Source organism: Lissotriton vulgaris, unplaced genomic scaffold, assembly GCF_964263255.1.
Source record: "Lissotriton vulgaris unplaced genomic scaffold, aLisVul1.2 SCAFFOLD_1533, whole genome shotgun sequence".
NCBI lineage: Eukaryota > Metazoa > Chordata > Amphibia > Caudata > Salamandridae > Lissotriton > Lissotriton vulgaris.
Genome location: NW_028243822.1, coordinates 506,573 through 529,406, shown reverse-complemented (window position 1 = coordinate 529,406; position 22,834 = coordinate 506,573). Strand labels below are relative to the sequence as shown.

Here is a 22,834-nt window from a genome sequence, read left to right as displayed (position 1 = left end):
ATGGAACTGCCACACTGTGTATATGTAAACAATAACATTGTGTATGAGTGTGCGTGAGTAAGGCAGAGTGGGTGAGCATGAGAATTTTAGAGTGAGTCAGTGAAAGTGTTATTGCTAGAAATCTAGACCCTTTGTTCCTGATAAAAGCAGATCGATCAAAATGGTCTGACAATACACACTTGAAGTGTGTACTTAAAGCTCCCCGTCTATGTCAAATACAGGACTCGAAAGACTGGTGTGTTCTTAGACTTATAGGATAATCACTAAGTAAGGACATTATTCTCATCTAAATGCATTGCCTCTGAATATATTCTTTTTGGCTATTATAAATATCTGGCACGGTACAGGCCCTCGTAGACCAGTCTTGGACACATCCTTGATGCACCATGTCTCGTATGCATGCCATGGGGACCAAATGAAAGGTGGTGTTGAGGGTGATGCAAAGCTTTTGCACGTTCATGTCTTGTTTTTCAGTATTTGATGAGGCCATGGCAGGGATTTGCTAGAATATTGATAATATTACTGAGTAAATTTTGCATTAGTTTGGTGTAGGCCACAAGCAATAAATTGCACAGAATGAAACTAGCACAGCAGAATGTAACATCACAGGCCAGGGCACCTTATTTTACAATCTCCTTCCTTTTCTTCAGGGCGCCCAGTGCGACAAATGTGGCAGACACCTATTTCTGTTCTCTAGATCTTCCCCAAGTGCAGAGAGTTTACTCAGTGCTGCCATTTCTTTTTCTTGCAGCCTCGATCGCATGTGGTCCTTGAAGGAGGCCCACTCTCCTTTGCAGCCAGCTCCTCATCTGCACTGGACAGACCATGTATAATGCCATGAACCCACCGGTGAACAGCTACACAGAACATTGCTACCGCCGGGCGCTCCACGGACAGGCTTCCTCCGCTCCCAGGACTGAAGGTGAGTTCCTATAAACTAACCCATAACAACGGCTTAAATTGGCTTTAAAACGAGGTAGGGATTCACAAGGAGCTTTTCCAAGAGAGGTCATGTGCACAATGAACAGCAGATACACCCTGCCACCACTACAGACCGCTAGAGTCGCGCCATCACCAGATCCAAAGACTGTAGTATGCTTCAACAATTGACGTATTTAGACAAAAAAGATCAAGCCCTCTAAACCACTTTCATCTGTACGCAGAGATTAGTTTTTCATCTTCTTGTCTCAGCCTCATTTTATCCAAAAATCATGAACTTGTTTTTAAATTTTTTCTCCAGCTTATTTGAGACTTCAGCAGAGCTCTAATTTTATGAACACTTCCAAAGAATTCAAAGGCAACTGGTATGTGACAGCCAGTCACCATTTGATGTATTTTGAATATTTGGTGACATTGAGAAGAGCTAAGTAGTCCAGCACTGCTGTAAGGTGGTGGCATCATAAATCGTATATTTCAAGACACATCATGACCCTACAAATGGTGCATGCAGAGGCCATTGATGCCATTAGTGACAAATGTAATGCTGCAGTCAGGTGCTGGGGAACACACAGATATTAATAAACTCCCTACACAGGGTATGATGACAAGGTGGTAGACGTATGAGATAGCTCCATGCAGGGCATTCTGGTCTTATGGGCAGGGGTGTAGATATCCCTCGTTGCATAGTATAGTGCTGTTATGGGACTAGAGGTGTGGATAGTTTGATGCACAGTTTGCTGGCTTTATGGACCGGGCCATAGCTCACCCCTCACCACTCAGTGGTACAGTCACAAAACTCAGCATTGCTCTTTTGGGGGGATGGAAATGGGGCTTGATGCAGGACACCATACTGCTGGTTTCAAGACGAGGGTGGGAATAGCCTCATGATACAGTGACATGTTCTCAGGAAGCCGGAGGTGAGGGGTTCTCCATCAAGCCGTATAATGTTCTCATAGAAGAGGAGGTGGAGATGGGCCCAAGGCCCAGCATGGTGCTATCAGGAAACATAGGCATGCTTTCAGGAGACTGTGAGATTTGCCACATGGCATAGTATGCTGATTTCAGGAGAAGTACGCCAGGGTTTACTACATACTCTGGGTTTAGGAGGCCAGGTGGGGTTGTCCCATTGGCAAAGTCAATACCCCAATTCTGTAAATCCTGATGAGGATGGGGTTAGTCTGTTGTCATAGAATATTGCTGGTCTGAAAAGGAACCTTGAATCTCTGTTGTGTCTGATAGGGGATAATAATGTTAGGATTATCTGCACCACAAGAGATATGGGAACTGAGGAGGTGGTGCTGAGCGATTATAGAGTTTTTAGTATCAAAGCAGTCAAGGGGCATTTCGATCGTCCTGCAGGAGGCCTAGCTGACACGAGATCTCTAAAATAGGAAATTGTTGGGAACATTTTATTCAAGGAATGTACACCTTTTTTGACAATGTCAGTTTCTGGCTTGTCATTGAAAAAACAGGAGAAAATGGAGAAAAATGGCAGTCCAGATCTAATACTGATCAATGCATACTTCCCCCAGGCAAAATGCAGGAAAAACAGGTAAAAGAGCTGGCAGTTCCAATGGATAAAGTTACCCTGTTCTTCCCTAATGCTCCAATCGTATTGATGAGCGATATTACTGCAAAGATTCGCCCTAACCCATCGAATGATGAGTTCCAGTTGGAGAAAAAAAATGCTTTGGGGACTCTGTGTCAGGTCTTGCCAGGTCAGCGGGTTGATGTGATAGGCAGACAATTTGTCACGCCGGTAGCCACCCTTAACATGACTATTATCAATGGCAGATGTGTAGGCTACCAGCCGGCCCAGCTCACTTTTGACAACGGAAGAGTGGCTACACTAATCAATTATGTAATACTCTCTTCCGAAAATGTTGGTTTAGTTAAGGTTCTAGTAATAGGTGATCTTACAAGTAGTGACCACAAACCACCTGTGCTCTCGCTGTACAGTGGTGCCTATTTAGGAGACCTCTGGCAGAATAGTCAGCCAATTTACTTTAGGGATAAACGTAGGTTAGTGTGGTCAGCACAATTAAAATCTCAAACTGTAAATAGTATGATGGAGCTTTTCAAATCTAAGACCGATCACCCATCTCAGTATATAATACAGGATTTTGGGAACTTAATTCCCTCCTTAAGGGACATTGCTTTTGTGGGCATTAATAGGGGCCGGGTTAGGAAGGGTAAATATAGTTCAGAGAAAGCGATGGCTAAGTCCACATTAAATAAGAACATAAGGTAGGCTTATAAAGCAGACAGCTTAGATAGGAAGCGCCTAATTAAAGTGCATAGGATAAATCATAGGAGAGAAGTAAGACAAATATTATGGAAAGAAAAACCAATTGATAGGACGAAGGCAATTGTCTCCCTCTGTTCGGGTAGCCTGAAGGGCTTCCGGAACATAGTTAATAGCGCTCTTGGGCTGTCTAGAAAAATCGTAGCAGTGCCAGTCCCTGAAGAATTATGGGTCAGTTATATATCCGAGTTGTATAAATTAAAAGAAGAAAATGGAGGAGTAATGGGGAGCGAGTATGTGAGGCCGCCAGAGAAGGGGATGGTGGAGAGCTCCCTTCAGTAAGTTGTATTAAGGCTGTAATAAAAGGTTTGAAAAGCTCTAGGGCACATGGTCTTGATGGCCTTTCATCTGATATAATGAAACTTCATCCTAGTTTGTGGGCTCAAGTCCTGGCACCAGTGTTTGGAGCCATAATAAGTGGATATGACCTACCAGAAACCTGTAAAGGAAGCATTATGGTTACGTTGTATAAAAAAGGTGAACGCGACCTGTCCTCACTGTAGGATTACTCTGCTGGACATTCCCAGTAAAATGTATACGAAATATCTGTTGGTTTTACTGGAAGACTGGGTAAGCAGTGCCAGAGTTTTACCAAGGGTCCAAATGGGTTTCCGTAAAGCGTATTCAAAAACAGATGGCTGCCTACTTTTAAATCTTCTTGCCGAAGAATACGCCTTAAATAGAAAACAGCTTCTCTATGTGTCATATATCGATTTGTCAACGGTGTTTGACTCTATCAATAGGGCATTACTCAGGGAAAAATGTGTAAATGGGGTTGCCCGCCTGGCTTATTAAAGTTTATAACTCAATTATATAAGGGCTCATGGACAAGGGTGGAACTAGGGGGCAATGGAGCTCTGTCTAGAAAAATAGCTACCCCCAATGGCCATAAGCAGGGGTGTATTTTGTCTCTGCCCCTGTTCTCAATTTATATTGCAGATGCTACGGCAGTATTAAAACAGATTTAGTCTTTCCCGCCAAAAGTAGGAGCTGAGGCCATTTCAATAATGTATGTTGTATGCTGATGATACTGTGCTATTGGATCTAATGCCACTGGATTCCTTTTCAGGGTACTGTAAGGCCAATGCACTGAAAATAAATACAGTTAAAACTAAGCTCATGGTCTTTTCGAAAGGAAGTTTGCAGTCCACCAGGCGTAAGTGGTGGTTAAACTAAGTGGAAGTGGTAAAAGAATATAGATATTTAGGTCTCCTCTTCAGATATAACCTAAACTTTAAATCTCACATAGACCTTCAGGAAGTTTGTTCCAGAGAGATTGCAGGGGCTCTACATAGGTTGGATCTAGCACTGGGGCATAAGTCCGTCGAAGTTCTTAGAGAGGCTTATAACGCAAAAAGTGTAAAGCTTACTTTTGTATGGCTGTGAAGCTTTGTCAGTAAAGAACATAAAGCGGCTGTAGATTATTGAAACTAATATCTGGAAACGATGGCTCGGCCTGCCTAGAGGCTTGGTGAATTGCGCTCTGAGGCCGGAACTAAGCCTGACTATTGTATTATTTAAATACAAGAAGATGATTCTCAATTTTTGGGCCTGTCTTACAAAGGTGGATGAGGGCTCCCTGAGGCAAATAATAAAATTCTATTTTCTGGAGAAGAGCTCAGCCAAATGGGTTGTTAATTTACATTACGGCCTCCTTGTCTATCCCACTAGGGATTAACCATCATAACTTGTCTGCATCACAGCAGAAACAAATATTAAAATGCTTGCTCGATGAGTATTCAAGAAAGGGAGATTTCGAATGTGGGCACTCTGGAACATCTAATGGAGTCAGAATATGGTGGTCATATCCATGCTTATTTGTGTGATATTAAAATCGGCTACATTAGGAAATGGGCCTTGAAGGTTAGGCTGGGGCAGATACCCGGCCTTTATAAAGCGGAAGTTGATTAAAGGGGTTGGGGTGGAAAGTGGAATTTGTCCCCTCTGTCATAATGCTCCATTGTCTTTTTTGCGCATAATTCTATTTTTTGCATGCTGTGACACAGTAAGAAGCAGTGTGTTATTTCCTGGTTTTAGAAATGTACAGGTCCATCACATTGACAACTTAATGGCAATATTATTTAAATGGAATACCTTGAGATTGTGATTTGCCGTTGGGAAATTTTGGTCTGTAGTTGATGAATGACTTGCTGAGCTAGGTAGCTCATAGCAACTGTTGTACTCTTATGGAATAGGTAGATTCGATTCAAATATCTATGAATTGCGAGCTCTGTCAAATTGAGTTTACTTATGAGTATTATAGAACACCATAAGAAATCAAAAGATACGAAGTAGAAACTGGAAGAACCCCCATGTTATTCCTCTCTAAAGCTTTAGATGGATCTTGCTTCTTTAACTTGATAAGTCGAGATCAGCTTTTCTTTTGCTATAGTTGTATTTTTGCACAAAATAATTGTATTTTGCACATACAATACTGATATTGTTATACTATGGAGAATTTCATGTTTGTGGTTAATAGAATACTTTTTACGTATTATCTGTGAAATGAAATGAAATGAAATACCAGCTTTTGTAAAGTGCACAGCTATCTCCAAAGAGGTATCCTGGCGCTGGGGGCCGTCAGGAAGATTAAGTGAGCTATTGCCCAGAGTCACATGGTGCTGGGCTAACCTGCCACCAGCACCGGGGATTGAACCGTGAATCCCGTGGGCCGGAGTCAGGCACGTCGGTAGGGGGCGTCCGTCGACTCCGCATTCGTAGTTGGAGCCGTGGTCGCCGGAATGACATCGCAGTATCTACTTAGATGCCGCCCCTGTGCGCTGACGTCAGTTCTTTACACAACATTCCACGTCAGAAGCGCAGAGCCATGCAAGACACTGACCACTGGTGCACTAAACTAGGGCCCTGAAGAGAAGTCCATTACCCTTGAAGTCAGTTCGCAGACTGGGGAGGATAGGTGGGGTGGTGAGGAATCCATAACTAATCTGTGTCTCTTACAGATATATCGTTACTGAAGGTAAGTAACTTGTTCATCTGAAAGAGACAATTAGTTATGGATTCCTCACCTTAGAATAGATACCCCAGCAACACCAATTCCGGAGGTGGGTCTGCGAACCAAGTTCACACCAGAAAGTCCTGGAGAACTGAACAGCCAAAGAAGCTGTCTCTCCGGACTTGGCTGTACAGGCAGTGGTGTTTGGTAAACATGTGCAATGAAGCCCATGTAGCTGCCTGGCAGATGTCATGAAGGGGGACTCCACATCCCAAAGCAGTAGTAGCTACCGTCACCCTGGTGGAATGGGCACGCAACCCCACTGGAGGTTCCTTTTTCCCTAAGGAATAGCAGATTTTGATGCAAAGAATGATCCATCGAGAGATGGTTTGTTTTGGCATGGCCCGACCTTTCTTGGCACCCACATAGCCAACAAAGAGCTGGTCATCCACCTGGAATTGTTTTGTGAAATCCACATTTTGGATCCAGACGGCGAAGCCTCTCATCTATAAAAAGGTGCGGGGCAGGAAAAAGGTGGGCAAAGTGATGGTCTGTCCTATGTGGAAAGGGTTAACCACTTTGGGAAGGAAAGAAGGCCTGGTGCGTAGGACAACTTTGTCCGGATGAACAGCCAGGAAAGGAGGTTTGGAAGAAAGAGCCTAAAGCTCACTCACCCTGTGAGCATAGGTGATGGCTACCAAAAAGTCAGTTTTAAGAGTCAAAAGTCTGATGGGAAAGTTATGTAGCAGCTCGAAAGGAGCGCACATAAGGTAGGTCAGAACCAGGTTCAAGTCCCACTGGGGCATTACGAAAGGAATTGGAGGAAACAAGTGAGAAATGCCCTTAAGGAAGCAATTTAAAATAGGGGACTTGAAAAGAGAAGGCTGATCAGGAAGCGGAAGAAATGCAGAAATGACCGAAAGAAAGCATTTTAAAGTGCCCAAAGCTGAGCCCTGCTGGGCCATAAAAGAATGAAGAGGAGAACTTCTGAAAGGTTTGCAGAAGGGGCATTCACAGCCTCTGCTGTGCACTATACCACACATTTGTTCCATCTACAAGCATAGACTGTTTTGGTGGAGGGACGCCTGGCTGCTAAGATAACGTTACAGACTTCGGGAGGAAGGGCGAACGCTGTCAACTGTTACCGCTCAATCTCCACGCAAGGAGGTGGAGGCAGGACAGGTTCGGGCGGAGGACTGTCCCCTGCTGCTGAGTCAGAAGATCCTTCCAAAGGGGAAGTCTGATCAGAGAATCGATGGCCTTGTGAAAGAGCTCAGGATAGCATACTCTTCAAGCCCAATCCGAGGCCACAAGAACGACTTGGGCCCGGTCGCGCTTGATCTTCTTCAGTACTCTGGGTAGAAGTGGTGTAGGCAGAAAGGTGTATAGAAGATCGCAACTCCACTCGCGGCGAAAAGCATCACAGATCGAGTGCCGCCTTGGAAATTCCAATGCGCAGAACTGCTGACATTAGGCTTTCTCTTCAGTGGCGAATAGATCTAACCAAGGCTCTCCCCACCGCTGAAAGAGACTTTGCATCACCTCCGAGTAAAGACGCCATTTGTGATCCATCATGCACCGGTGGCTGAGTTCATCAGCCCCGGTGTTCAGAGAACCTGCCAGGTGTTCAACCACCAGGGACATGCCCTGATGTTCCAGCCACTTCCAGAGATGAATTGCCTCCTGACATAGTGTCCACGACCCCACCCGCCCTGTTTGTTGCAGTACCATATGGCGGTGGTGTTGTCCGTGAACACCTGCACTACTCTCCCTTTGGCAGAAGGAAGGAAGGCCTTAATTGTAAGACGGATCGTCCAAAGGTCCAGAAGGTTGATGGAGCCCGGCTCAGCCGGAGACCAGAGGCCTCTGATCTCCACCTCTCCCATGTGGCTGCCCCACCCCAGAAGTGATGCATCTGTCACCACTGTGAACTCTGGCTGGGGACGGGAGAGGGACCTGCCCTTGACCCAATCCTGGTTCGTTAGCCACCACTGCAATTGATGTGCAGTACCCTCCGAGATCTGGACTCAATCGGAAAGATTCCCCTGATGCTGTGCCTACTGGAGCTTCAGGTCCCACTGCAGAGCCCACATAAGCCACCTGGCATAGTCCACCAGCAGGATGCAGGAGGACCATGAGGCACAGTAGCCTTAGGGTCATTCTGACCGAAACCCGGGATAGAGACTGAAAGATCAGAATTATAGTCCGAATATCCCGGACTCGCTGCTTGGAAGGATAAGCCCGAAACTGCGCTGCGTCCAGAATAGGGTGACCAGATTCTCAAAACAAAAAACGGGGACAGGTCATAGACATAGGACTACGTTTTGCAGTAACCATCCACATAAAAGTAGGACTATTTGACAGCTGTCATAGACATAGAAAAAGGACTACGACAGCTGCCTCCACAGACCGAGATGAAGCATTACAGACGACAAATCAGAGGTCTTTTATTGGCAGTAACCATTAATTCCATTTAAACAGACTTTGTCTCAACATTTGCTATAGTTGGTGACCACCCTTGCCTTGAAATTCTAAGTAGGTTTTCTTATCAAATAAGTATATATATCGCTGCTCTCTTGTTTTCTCCACGAGGAAGGGAACGAGTGCACCACTGTTGAGTTTATATATATATATACATACATATACACACACACATATGCATATATATATTTCCAAAACAAAGTGGTCATAATGGCGCGGTCACTATTTGCTGGTGCAAGCGTTGAGATATGACCAGTAGCCTAGAGTAATTTCAAACAAAAAGAAGGATGCTGCACTCCTGGAAGCTCATATTATCATGTTCTTTAATGAGCAAACAGCATTGCACAAACATCACCAATGCCTTTTAGCCATTGCGGCCTTGTTCACGGTAGTCTGTTTTCAATTAGAAGTGTGTGCTACTGTCTTTTATACTCTCAGGGGCATTCTGGGTCTCGTGTTTTTTTATAATATATTGTTATTTCACCGTGTTGCAATTACTAATATGAAAAGAAGTATTTCACTTTATTTCCTTTTCTTTTTCCTTTCTTGAGACAACAGAACTGTTGCATTTGTAATTCTTACATAAAGCGAGTGCACACGTAAATCCAACTTGCCAACTGCTAATATTTTGAATAGTTCAATGTGTATGCACCTCTTTCACATCTAGTTATTTTCACACCCATCATTTCGTTTGTTGTAGCCTTGATTGGAAAATTAGTAATTGCATGTGCTATGAAAATTATGGCGTTTCAAAACGATCCCAGTCACTTACTTTTAGCACTTCGGATTGCGTTGTTATTGAAGTCCCATTAAAGAGTTTCCAGACCCTGCTCTCTGATTTTTCATTGAGTTTCAGGGTTGCATCGGTATGAGAGGCATAGTTTTCAAATGACACACACTCACATCTCCATGAGTCTGTCCATGTTCAGGAGAGTTTCACATGGCACCATAGAAGTCCAAGGCCAATCCAGGCTGCAATAGTCTTTAAATGTATCGTACATCAGGTGCAGGGAATTTGTATTCTCATTCCACTCTCTAGCTGTTTTCGATCTTCACATTTTTCCTCTCATGCGGGGAGCTGCCCCTTAAGTTTAATTCCAAAGCAAAGTGGTCATAGCGGCGCGCACTATCTGCATTTGAAGACCTCTGACATAACCAATAGCAGTAACTGAAGAATCAGAACACCAGAGCCGGTGGCTGGCACGATGACGTAGGTGGCGCTGCGTTGTACAAAGAGAAGGGAAATCCCGAGAGAAAGTGTCTCTCTTCAAAGGATTTCCCTTCCCCTACAACGCTCACCTAACGCCATGCCTTGAGTGCAAAGAGAGCATGCACGCGCACGCTGAACCAAAACACCAATGAACAATGAAAAACCGGGACATTTCTATGTTTCACCCGGACACTTTTTAAAAACCCGTTCATTTCCTTAACTTGGAAAAAAGTGTCGGGAAAACCGGGACGTCTGGTCATCCTAGTCCAGAACCACTCCGATGAAAAGGAGCTTCTGAGAGGGAATCTGGTGTGACTTTGGCACGTTGATGGTGAACCCCAGCGAATGCAGAAGTTCGGCCATATTCTGGAGGTGGGAGACAACAGCCTGGGGCGAGCCTGCCTTCAACAGCCAGTCATCGAGATAAGGGAAGACTGGAACCCCTGATCTGCTCAGATTAGCGGTGACCACCACCATCACTTTTGTGAACACCTATGGGGCGCTAGTAAGGCCAAAGGGAAGCAGGGTAAACTGAAAGTGCTCGTGGCCTACCATGAATGGTAGGTAACGCCGATGGGCCGGCAGTACGGGGATGTGAAAATAAGTGTCCTGCAAATCCAATGCTACCATCCAGTCTCCAGGGTCGAGGGCAGACAGGACCTGAGCCAGTGTCAACATTTTGAACTTCTCCTTCCGGAGGAAGTGGTGGACGTTCCTGAGATCCAAGATAGGATGCAGGCCCTTGTCGTCCTTGGGCACCAGAAAGTAGTGGGAATAAAAACCATGACCTACTTCTGGGGCAGCAACACCCTCGATGGCTCCCTTGACTTAAGAGAGTCGTAACTTCCTTTTGGAGAAGGGCCCGGTGATCCTCCGACATGCAATGGAATTGAGGTGGCATGGATGGAAGGGTAGTCTCGAAGGGGTGAGAGTAGCCCCTTCGGACTATCTGCAAAACACACCTGTCCGGCATTATGTTCAGCCAGTGGGGGAAGTGATGGCAAATCCTGCCGGCCACTGGGGATTGGTGGCCCTGAAAGGTCGGACTAGGAGGGCTTGGAGGCTGCTGCCAGAGTGGGCGCAGGTGGACTAGCCCGCCCACTGGCCCCAGACCCATGATGGTGGGTCCCACGATACCGGCCGTGCAGAGGCTGGACAGCTTCCCTAGGCCTGTGGTTCTGAGTGGATAGTGGCAGGGCACCCCTTCCATAGCCACGAAAGGGGCGAAAAGCAGACTGCGTGGGGTGAGAGGTGGAAGCAAGGCCCAAACATCTGGCCATAGCCCTGGAGTTCTTAAAGTGCTTGATCGCGTTGTCTGCTTTGTCGCCGTACATGAGACGGCCATCAAAGGGCATGTCCAAAAGTGTAGCTTGGACATCACCCGAAAAGCCAGTGGATCTCAGCCAGGCATAGCCTTTAAGGGCTACTGACGCAGAAATCGTCCTGCCTAGGGAGTCGGCGGTGTCCATCCCACTTCGGATGGGAAACTTTGCTGCGTGTCTCCCTCCGGCCACTGCACGGGAGAGCACGGCCCGGGCCTCCTCCGGGCACTGCGGCAGCACCTGCGCAACCGTGTCCTACACAGAGTGGGAGTAACGGCCCAAGAGACATGCGGCAGTCCTAAGCTGGAGGAAGAAAACATTTTCTTCATAGATGGTCCAGCTTCTTCGATTCCCTATCAGGTGGTGCTGTAGGGAATGCACCCTTGGAAGTCGAGGCTTGGACCACCAAGCTCTCAGGGGTAGGGTATTGGGAGAGGAAAATGGGGTCGCCCGGGGCCGGGCGGTGGCTTAGGGCAATCATCCTGTCCACAGGGGCCCCTGTGTTGGGCTTGGACCAAGTGCCCAAAAGGATGCCTGTAAGGGCCTCATTGAACAGCAGCAGGGGCTCCGAAGAGGCTGAAGCACCTTGGTCAGGAGTTTAGTCCTGACCGCCACCGTAGGAAGCTCAAGGTTTAAGGCCTTAGCCGCCCTACGCAACACCACTTCGTAAGATGCACCCTCCTCCGTAGCCATGGTAGGGGAGATAGCATGCCAAGATCTGGGGAGGTGTCTAGACCACTGACCTAACCCAACTCCTTTCTCCAATCCGTTCCTCTAACTGGTCTGCCAAAGGGTCCACAGACCCCTCCCAGTCCTCCTCACCTTCCTCTGGTAGCCACTCAGGGCAATAGGGAACACTAGGGGAGAACAGTGGTACAAAAGTACTGGTTGGCGCTAGTCCGACTCCGTGTCCACATTGAGGGGGAGGCTGGGGTCGACGTCGGCTGGGGACACAACCGGTGACGGAGGGGGCGGAGGTGTTGACACTGGATTCGGCGCTGGAGGAGGTGTCACGAGGTCGACCAGCACCAGTCCGGATCCCGGCCTGGATCCCTGGGGGCCCTACGGTGCCAGAGCAGAAGTCACTGGCATCAAAGTCCTAGAGCCCCCAGCCGAGTCTGTGGGGCCCGAAGGCGTGCCGGTGGAGTCGGGCTGCCCAAAGATGGAATGGAGGACTTCGTGAGAGCTACGAAGTTGGGCAGGGTTGCTCCAGCTCCCGGTAAGGTAGGGAAGGCCAGAGTCAACGCAACGGGCTCCACGGGCGGAGCCGAACAACTACCGTCCGCTTCCCACATCGCATCGGCCAATGGACGGGAGAACGTGAAGAGCGACAATGCTTCTTCGCCTTCTTCTTGTGCTTCGACTTACCCCAAGATGAAGACTTCGACAAGAAGTGGTGGAGATGGCTCCGCAACCGATCCCGCGACCTCCATCTTGACCGGGACCTTAAATGGCGCGGAGCGGACTGCTGGGTCTCAAAAATCTTTCGGGACTGCTCCCACAAAGACTTCGGGTTCATGGCCCGGCAGTCGGAGCACGTCTACAGGTCATGGTCACGCTCCAAACAACAAAGGCACACTAGGTGCGGGTCCGAAACTGACATCTAGTTTTGCAAGCCTTGACGCTGGTTCGACGACGGGACATCCCTACATACACCAGGAGTCGAACGACTCGAAAAGATGTCGACAAAAAGTCGCAAAAAAGAGAGCCAAAAAGTGAGTCGAGGTATCGCTCTCTCCGGATCGGCGCTGGCTGGTGCAGAAACAGAAAGAACTGTCGTCAGGGTGCAGGGGCAGCGTCTAAATAGATACTGCGACGTCATTCCGGTGACCACAATGCCAACGTCGAACGCGGAGTCGACCGATGCCCCCTACCGACACGCAGGGGTACTGCTGAAGAAAAATTCTCCGGATCCAGTCTGACGCCTGGGGGGTAATTCTAAGGTGAGGAATCCATAACTAATTTTTTCTTTCGGATATATTATATTAAATACCGGCCTGTGGTCTTTTTGAATATTTTGTGCTTAAGATTGGCGTATTTTGAACCGTAACAATTGTATTTTGCACAAATAATAAGGAGATTGTTTTATTTTAGGTAAATTCCTGATTGCCGTTTTTAGAATATTTCATATGTATGGCTGGTGAATTTTAGATGTTTATGTTTATTGATGCAATGAAAGTCATTTATGATGAATGGAGGTTTTAAGAATTATGTTGTTTTTTCAGTTGTAATTGTATATCAATTTATTGTTTGTATTGCCTTATTGGCAAAATATCAAAATATTAAATAAACAAAACACCTTGACAAAGTATTCCAGTTTCAGGCATGAGGGGTGTGGGCAGTCCCATGGCGTACTGTGATATTTTCGATGAACTAGGAGTCATGAGTGGTGCCGCATGGCACAGTATGGTAGCTCCAGAGTCCTAGTGGAGGTTTTTATAATGACCTGGAATAATATGGTCTTCCTAGGGTGTTGCAGATAGGGAATTCTATGGGAATACATGTGATTTCTGTAGTGGGAGATGTGGGAGGACACACTGAGAACCATGCTAACAAAATAGTGCACTAACTGCTGACTTCTGTCTCTATTTCAGCAATAAATGAGATGCCTTACTGCCACCAAGCAAACCTCATGACCAGCTACCATGGCTGCGGCATGGCTCAGCCCAACGAGCACATCATCAACCCAGATGGTAAGTAAATTTGGGGCACAATGTGTAAACCAGGGGTGAAAGCAATGAGCGAATCAAAGCACAAATGTACACATGATAAGTACACAATTAATTGAATTCAGGGACCCGCTGTGCACATGATGACTGCATGCAGCAGGTAAATTCAGGGCGCTCTCTGCCCCCTCTGATGGAACACTATGATTGAATTCAGGGCAAACTCTGCCCCCTCTCATGGGACCCAGAAATTGAATTCAGGGCTCATCTGCCCCTCTCATGAAACACAGAGAGTAAATTTAGGGCTCACTCCGTCCCTCTCATGGAACACAGCGAGTGAATTCCGGGTTCACTCTGCCATCTGTTATGGAACACAGAGAGTGAATTTAGGTTTCACTTTGTCCCTCTCATGCAACACAGCGAGTGAATTCAGGGATCACTCTGCCCCTCTTATGGAACACAGCGAGTGAATTCAGGGATCACTCTGCCCCTTTTATGGAACACATCGAGTGAATTCAGGGATCACTCTGCCCCTCTTATGGAACAGATCGAGTGAATTCAGGGATCACTCTGCCCCTCTTATGGAACACATCATGTGAATTCAGGGATCACTCTGCCCCTCTTATGGAACACATCATGTGAATTCAGGGATCACTCTGCCCCTCTTATGGAACACAGCGAGTGAATTCAGGGATCACTCTGCCTCTCTTATGGAACACAGCGAGTGAATTCAGGAATCACTCTGCCCCTCTTATGGAACACATCGAGTGAATTCAGGGATCACTCTGCCCCTCTTATGGAACACATCATGTGAATTCAGGGATCTCTCTGCCCCTCTTATGGAACACAGCAAGTGAATTCAGGGATCACTCCGCCCCTCTTATGGAACACAACGAGTGAATTCAGGGATCACTCTGCCCCTCTTATGGAACACAGCGAGTGAATTCAGGGATCACTCTGCCCCTCTTATGGAACACATCGAGTGAATTCAGGGATCACTCTGCCCCTCTTATGGAACACATCATGTGAATTTAGGGATCACTCTGCCCCTCTTATGGAACACATCATGTGAATTCAGGGATCACTCTGCCCCTCTTATGGAACACAGCGAGTGAATTCAGGGATCACTCTGCCCCTCTTATGGAACACAGCGAGTGAATTCAGGGATCACTCTGCCCCTCTTATGGAACACATCGAGTGAATTCAGGGATCACTCTGCCCCTCTTATGGAACACATCATGTGAATTCAGGGATCACTCTGCCCCTCTTATGGAACACAGCGAGTGAATTCAGGGATCACTCTGCCCCTCTTATGGAACACAGCGAGTGAATTCAGGGATCACTCTGCCCCTCTTATGGAACACAGCGAGTGAATTCAGGGATCACTCTGCCCCTCTTATGGAACACATCGAGTGAATTCAGGGATCACTGTGCCCCTCTTATGGAACACTCCGAGTAAATTCAGGCATCACTCTGCCCCTCTTATGGAACACAGCGAGTGAATTCAGGGATCACTCTGCCCCTCTTATGGAACACATCAAGTGAATTCAGGGATCACTCTGCCCATCTCATGGAACACTGTAAGTAATTCAGGGCTCACTCTGCACGCTCTTATGGAACACATCGAGTGAATTCAGGGATCACTCTGCCCATCTCATAGAACACTGTAAGTAATTCAGGGCTCACTCTGCCCCTTTCACGGAATACTCACTCTGCCCTCTCTCATGATACACAGTGAGTCAATTTAGGGTTCACTCTGCCCCTCTCATGGAACACAGTGAGTGAATTCAGGGCTCACTCTGCCCCTCTCATGGAACACTGAAAGGGAATTTAGTGCTCACTCTGCCCTCTCATGGAACACAGCAAGTGAGTTCAGGGATCACTCTGCCCCTCTTATGGAACACATTGAGTGAATTCAGGCATCACTCTGCCCCTCTTATGGAACACATCGAGTGAATTCAGGGATCACTCTGCCCATCTCATAGAACACTGTAAGTAATTCAGGGCTCACTCTGCCCCACTCATGGAACACAGCGAGTGAATTCAGGGCTCACTCTGCCCCTCTCATGGAACACAGTGAGTGAATTCAGGGCTCACTCTGCCCCTCTCATGGAACACTGAAAGGGAATTTAGTGCTCACTCTGCCCTCTCATGGAACACAGCGAGTGAGTTCAGGGCTCACTCTGCCCCTCTCATGGAACACATCGAGTGAATTCAGGGATCACTCTGCCCCTTTCACGGAATACAGTGAGTGAATTCTGGGCTCACTCTGCCCCCTCTTATGGAACACAGTGAGTGAATTCAGGGATCACTCTGCCCATCTCATAGAACACTGTAAGTAATTCAGGGCTCACTCTGCCCCTTTCACGGAATACAGCGTGTGAATTCACTACTCACTCTGCCCTCTCTCATGGAACACGGTGAGTGATTTCAGGGCTCATTCTGCCCCTCTCATGGAACAGAGCGAGTGAATTCAGGACTCACTCTGCCCCTCTTATGGACCACAGTGAGTGAATTCAGGGATCACTGTGCCACTCTCATGGAACACTTTAAGTAATTCAGGGCTCACTCTGCCCCCTCTTATGAAACACAGTGAGTGAATTCAGGGATCACTCTGGTCATCTCATAGAACACTGTAAGTAATTCAGGGCTCACTCTGCCCCCTCTTATGGAACACAGTGAGTGAATTCAGGGCTCACTCTGCCCCTTTCACGGAATACAGCGAGTGAATCCACTACTCACTCTGCCCTCTCTCATGGAACACGGTGAGTGAATTCAGGGCTCACTCTGCCCCTCTCATGGAACTATGCGAGTGAATTCAGGACTCACTCTGCCCCTCTTATGGACCACAGTGAGTGAATTCAGGGATCACTGTGCCACTCTCATGGAACACTTTAAGTAATTCAGGGCTCACTCTGCCCCCTCTTATGGAACACAGTGAGTGAATTCAGGGATCACTCTGCCCATCTCATAGAACACTGTAAGTAATTCAGGGCTCACTCTGCCCCCTATTATGGAACACAGTGAGTGAATTCAGGGATCACTCTGCCCATCTCATAGAACACTGTAAGTAATTCAGGGCTCACTCTGCCCCTCTTATGGAACACATCGAGTGAATTCAGGGATCACTCTGCCCATCTCATAGAACACTGTAAGTAATTCAGGGCTCACTCTGCCCCCTCTTATGGAACACAGTGAGTGAATTCAGGGCTCACTCTGCCCCTTTCACGGAATACAGCGAGTGAATTCACTACTCACTCTGCCCTCTCTCATGGAACACGGTGAGTGAATTTAGGGTTCACTCTGCCCCTCTCATGGAACACAGCGAGTGAATTCATGGCTCACTCTGCCCCTCTCATGGAACTATGCGAGTGAATTCAGGACTCACTCTGCCCCTCTTATGGACCACAGTGAGTGAATTCAGGGATCACTGTGCCACTCTCATGGAACACTGTAAGTAATTCAGGGCTCACTCTGCCCCTCTTAAGGAACACAGTGAGTGAATTCAGGGATCACTCTGCCCATCTCATAGAACACTGTAAGTAATTCAGGGCTCACTCTGCCCCCTCTTATGGAACACAGTGAGTGAATTCAGGGCTCACTCTGCCCCTTTCACGGAATACAGCGAGTGAATTCACTACTCACTCTGCCCTCTCTCATGGAACACGGTGAGTGAATTTAGGGTTCACTCTGCCCCTCTCATGGAACACAGCGAGTGAATTCAGGGCTCACTCTGCCCTCTCTCATGGAACACAGCGAGTTAATTCAGGGCTCACTCTGCCCCTCTTATGGAACAGAGCGAGTGAATTCAGGGCTCACTCTGCCCCTCTCATGGAACACAGCAAGTGAATTCAGGGATCACTCTGCCCCTTTCACGGAATACAGCGAGTGAATTCACTACTCACTCTGCCCTCTCTCATGGAACACGGTGAGTGAATTTAGGGTTCACTCTGCCCCTCTCATGGAACACAGTGAGTGAATTCAGGACTCACTCTGCCCCACTCATGGAACACAGCGAGTGAATTCAGGGCTCACTCTGCCCCTCTTATGAAACACAGTGAGTGAATTCAGGACTCACTCTGTCCCCATTCATGGGACTCGGTGAGTGAATTCTGAGCTCACTCTGTCCCCTCTCATGGGACACGGTGAGTGAATTCACTGCTCAATCTGCCTGGTCTTATAAAACACAGTGATTGAATTCAGGGCTCACTTTTCCCCTCTTAAGGAACACAGTGAGTGAACTCAGGGATCACTTTGCCCATCTCATGGTACATTGTTAGTAAATCCAGGGCTTACTCTGTCCCCTCTCATGGGACACGGTGAGTGAATTCACTGCTCAATCTGCCTGGTCTTATAAAACACAGTGATTGAATTCAGGGCTCACTTTTCCCCTCTTAAGGAACACAGTGAGTGAACTCAGGGATCACTTTGCCCATCTCATGGTACATTGTTAGTAAATCCAGGGCTTACTCTCTCCCCTCTCATGGGACACAGTGAGTGAATTCACTGCTCAATCTGCCTGCTCTTATGGAACACAGTGAGTGAATTTAGGGATCACTCTGCCCGTCTCATGGAACACAGTGAGTGAATTCAGGGCTCACTTTGCCCCTCTTATGGAACACAGTGAGTGAATTCAGGGATTACTTCGCCCCTTTCATGATATAATGTGAATGAATTCAGGGCTCACTCTTTCCCCTCTCATGGAACTCGGTGAGTGAATTCACTGCTCAATATGCCCGCTCTCATGGAACACGGTGAGTGAATTAATATATGTAATACATGTGTGGGTGCTAGATAAGCCTAGAGTTTAATAGTCTAATATACTACATTTACCACAATTATTGAGTCTGGCGGCCCTTGATTAACTAGAGGTGAAGCCTCAAGTGGGTCACAGTGCTCATGTTGGGAAAATAGTAATTGTTCCCTGACAGCTCCACCCTCAACAATGGTAATAAAATAGTATATATTGACAACAGAATCTGCTTGCATGGTTGATACCAGGCTCTCTTTCATATAAAGTAGTTATAAATATAGGTGTTTAATCTTAAGCAGAGCAGAATGGGTTAAATCTATGCAGTGAGAATAAATGACAGTGACTAGGACCTGTGAGCATGGCCATGGTTGGTATCTTCTGTAAGGTGATTCTTGAATGGAATCTGTGAGACACTACTCAGTGTTTCTTCAAATCAGGTACTGCTCTCCTGGGACAACAAAACCTTTGCACTGGGGTTATAAGTGTGAGATTCTGTGTTTAAAAGTACACGTGTTCAAATATTGGGACTTTGAGCCCTACCCTACAGGCATGATTAAGGTGCAGGTGGAGCAGCACATCCACCAAATGCAAAGACGCTCTCTGTGGTTACTGGCTTTAAACAAAACCATGAAGAACAATCAAAATAAATGATTACATTGGCTGTAATAATTCATGGAGTGCGATATCTCAATTCCAGTACTCGGATTCAGAGGCGGGCGGGCCCTCTGGCATGCTCTGTGGACCGCAGACTAGCGGCTGCTGTCAGAGCAGGATGGGGTGCCAGGACCCATCAATCGAAGCCCCTTTGTCCCAGTCTAACCCCGGCCTCACTGTGGGGCTGATTTGAAAATGTTTGCCAGGGCTGATTTTGATTTCTTGTCTGACCCTGCTCAGATTTGTCCACTCTGCTCAGCCTTTCCCCTCCTCTTCCTCACATACTTAACATTTTCCCCGCTTGTCTGTTTTTTCCCCTCACAGGGTCTCGGTTTTCCACCCCTCGTAACAACATGAAGTTGAACAAGAAACGGGCTCTCTCCATATCTCCCCTGTCGGATGCAAGTGTTGACCTGCAGACGGTGATCCGAACTTCCCCCAACTCTCTGGTGGCTTTCATCAACTCCCGCTGTAGCTCAGCCAATGGCTCCTATGGCCATCTGTCCATCGGAACAATCAGGTAAAGAATCATGATGTCACATCCTCCCCAGCATTGTGGGATGGTGCTCCAAAAATGTCTGCCATTCAGGGCAACCATAAATGAAGTGGACCTGGTCATTGAAGGGATTGAAAGGCAATGAAAAGAAAAAAAAAGCTTTGAACATGAGCAAATTTATTGTACGAGCAATGTCCCCTTTAATACTTGTACATTCGAACATCTAACCACTAAACAACACAGTCTAAACCACAACTGTGTCTTTACTACGCATGCTTTTACAACAAAGTTAATTGTAAAGGCATGATTGGTAAAGAGATATGCATGGTAAAGTGTGCAACCCAGCCCCCCAGCCTGTGCCGTAACATCCGATACCCCAGCCCTGCAATCCACCCAGCCCCAGCCCTTAAAACTACCCGACTCCTCACCCTGAGCCCTAACACTTGGCCCCTGCCCAAAAAACTACCCTGACTCCAATCCCCCCCCCCCCGGTCCTAAAACTGCCCGCAGCACTGAAAGTTGCGAAAGTTGCCCCTTCCCCTCCCCCCACCCTGAGGCCTAAAACCCTGCCCCCTGCCAAACAATAACCCTAACTCCAGCCCCTCACCCTGAGCCCTATACTGCCCCACCCCTGGAAACTGCCTCTTTCCACCCTCCCTGAGCCCTAAAACCTGGACCTAGCCATTAAAACTACTCCTACCCCTTTGTTCTGAGCTCTAAAACCTTGCCCCTGCCAAAAAACTACCCTTACCCTCCCCTCGTCCTAAGCCCTAAAACCGTCCCACCCCTAATAACTACCCCTCCCTCCTTCAAACCTGCCCCAGCCCCACTTACCAGGCCACGTCCCGGAGCTTCCCCTCCCTATCCTTCCTGTTCCTCTCCCTGCCCATCCGCACATCTAGACCGCTGACTGCATTAACCACGCATATGTGTGGTTAAGGCATATGCGTAGTTAAGTCATATGTGTGGTTAAGGCATATGCATGGTTAAGGCATATGGGTGGTTAAGGCATATGCGTGGTTAAGGAATATGGGTGGTTTAGGCAAGCGTTGTTCTACTTGCGTGGAAATGCCCTCCATGGCTCAGCCCATGTTGTAAGGGCAGTTTCCCATTTTTGATTTGAGAAGTAGCTCACAACTGTTATTTTCTACATTTTTATGCAATAGATGTGAAAAGGAACAAATGCATACATAATATTCTGATACAGTTTAGAATTTCTATGTCTTATGACACGTCACTCTATAGAGAAGGTCAGGTGGGTATTTAATAATATGAATTCGTACAGCAGGAAATATGTCCTTATCAGACAGCTATGGTGCCCCTAAATGTGCATTGTGAAACATTAGCTGCTGGTAGCTGTATCACATTGAATAGCTATTTTCACGGTATTCCTTTGTCCGTCACATAGTATAGTCCCGCTAGACATGCTTCCATTGAACAAGTTACTTACCTTCAGTAGCGCATTATCTGGTAGAGACAAGATCTAGCCACAGATTCCTTACCTTTGAATTTCCCAGGTGTCAGACTGAACCTGGAAGATTTTTGCACGATCAGTACCCCTGCATACTGGTAGGTGGCGTCCATCAGCTCTGCTTGGCATCGTCAACATCGTCCGTGCCGTAAGTGACGTCAGTGTCACCTATATAGGCGCCACCTCTTCGCACTGATGTCAGTTACTTTTTACAACTTTCCACACCTGGAGCGTAGAGCCTTGAGTTGCACTGCCCCTAGTGTGTACAAACTAGGGCCCTCTAAGTGATAAGCCTTGACTCTAGAAACCTGTCTGCAGAGCAGGGTGGATGGATCGGTTGGTAAGGGATCTATAGCTAGATCTTGTCTCTACCAGATAATGCATTATCAAAGGTAAGGAACTTGTTCATCTGATAGAGACTCTAGCCTCAGAATCCTCACCTCTGAATAGATACCCAAGCACTATCATCCCAGGTGGTTGACTTTGGACAACTTCTAAACCAAAAACTCCTGCAGGACTGAATGGGTGAAGTGCTAGTCTCTTTGAACCCTACTATTCAGGTGGTAGTGTCTGGTGAATGTGTGCAGGGACGCCCACTTTGCGGCCTGGCAGATTTCCATGACTGGGACTCAGCTTTAACCCTGATGGAACTAGCCCTTAAGCCCTCAGGGGGCTGCTTCTTGGCCAGTGTGTAGCAGATTTTTATACAGAGAATTACCTAGAGCAAAATGGTTGGTTTCTGTACCTCCCGACCCTTCTTTGCTCCAATATACCCCACACATCAGAAATGCGAGGAGCAATTTAAGGATCCCACTGAGGCATAATGAAAGGGGAAGATAGAAACATATGTACAAGACCTTTGAGAAGCCTAGGTACAATATGCGACTTAAATAAAGAGAGTTGGTCAGGCAGCCACAAAAAAGGCAGACAGAGCAGGAAGGTATCCATTGAGAGTACCCAGAACAGAGCCCTGCTGGGCAAGGGTAAGGATAAAAAGAAGGACATCAGAAAGAGAAGCATAAAGGAGTCAATAGACTATTTCCTACCAGATAATACAAATTTGTTCCAACTGCAGGCATACACCGTTTTGATGGAGGGACGCCTGATTGTCAAAATAGCATTGCAGACTTCGGGAGGATGGTTGAATGCTGTCAACTGCCACCGCTTAATCTCTACGCAAGAAGGTGTAGAGTTGACAGGTTTGGGTGGAGCACCTGCTGCTGCAACAGAAGATCCTTCCGAAGTGGTAACCTGATCGGATGATCAATGCTCATGCTGAGAAGCTGGGGATACCAGACTCTCTGTGCCCAGTCTGCCCACAAGGATGAGTTGGGCCCAGTTGTCCCTGATCTTCTTGAGAACTCTGGGCAGGAGTGGTATGGGTGGAAAGGAGTACAGGAGGTCTGAGCTTCACTCGAGATGAAAAGCGTTTCAGAGCGTGAGCTGCCTTGGAATCTCCAGTGCACAAAACTGCTGACATTGCGCATTCTTGGTGGAGACACACAGATCTAACCAAGGCTCTCCACACTGCTGAAAGAGACCTTGCGCCACCTCCGGATGAAGATGCCATTCATGAACCACTAG

General features: G+C 47.3%; 1 protein-coding gene across 1 annotated transcript in view; it reads left to right on the top strand.

Moving 5' to 3' along the window:
• Positions 1–825: 825 nt before the first annotated feature.
• Positions 826–22,834, top strand: part of LOC147668223 (transcription activator GLI1.S-like) — a 46,922-nt gene continuing 24,913 nt past the window's right edge. The window contains exons 1-3 of the mRNA XM_086948692.1: positions 826–922; positions 13,805–13,903; positions 19,608–19,803. Of these exons, the coding sequence (XP_086804818.1) occupies positions 826–922; positions 13,805–13,903; positions 19,608–19,803 (392 nt within the window). The remainder of the gene's footprint in view (positions 923–13,804; positions 13,904–19,607; positions 19,804–22,834) is intronic.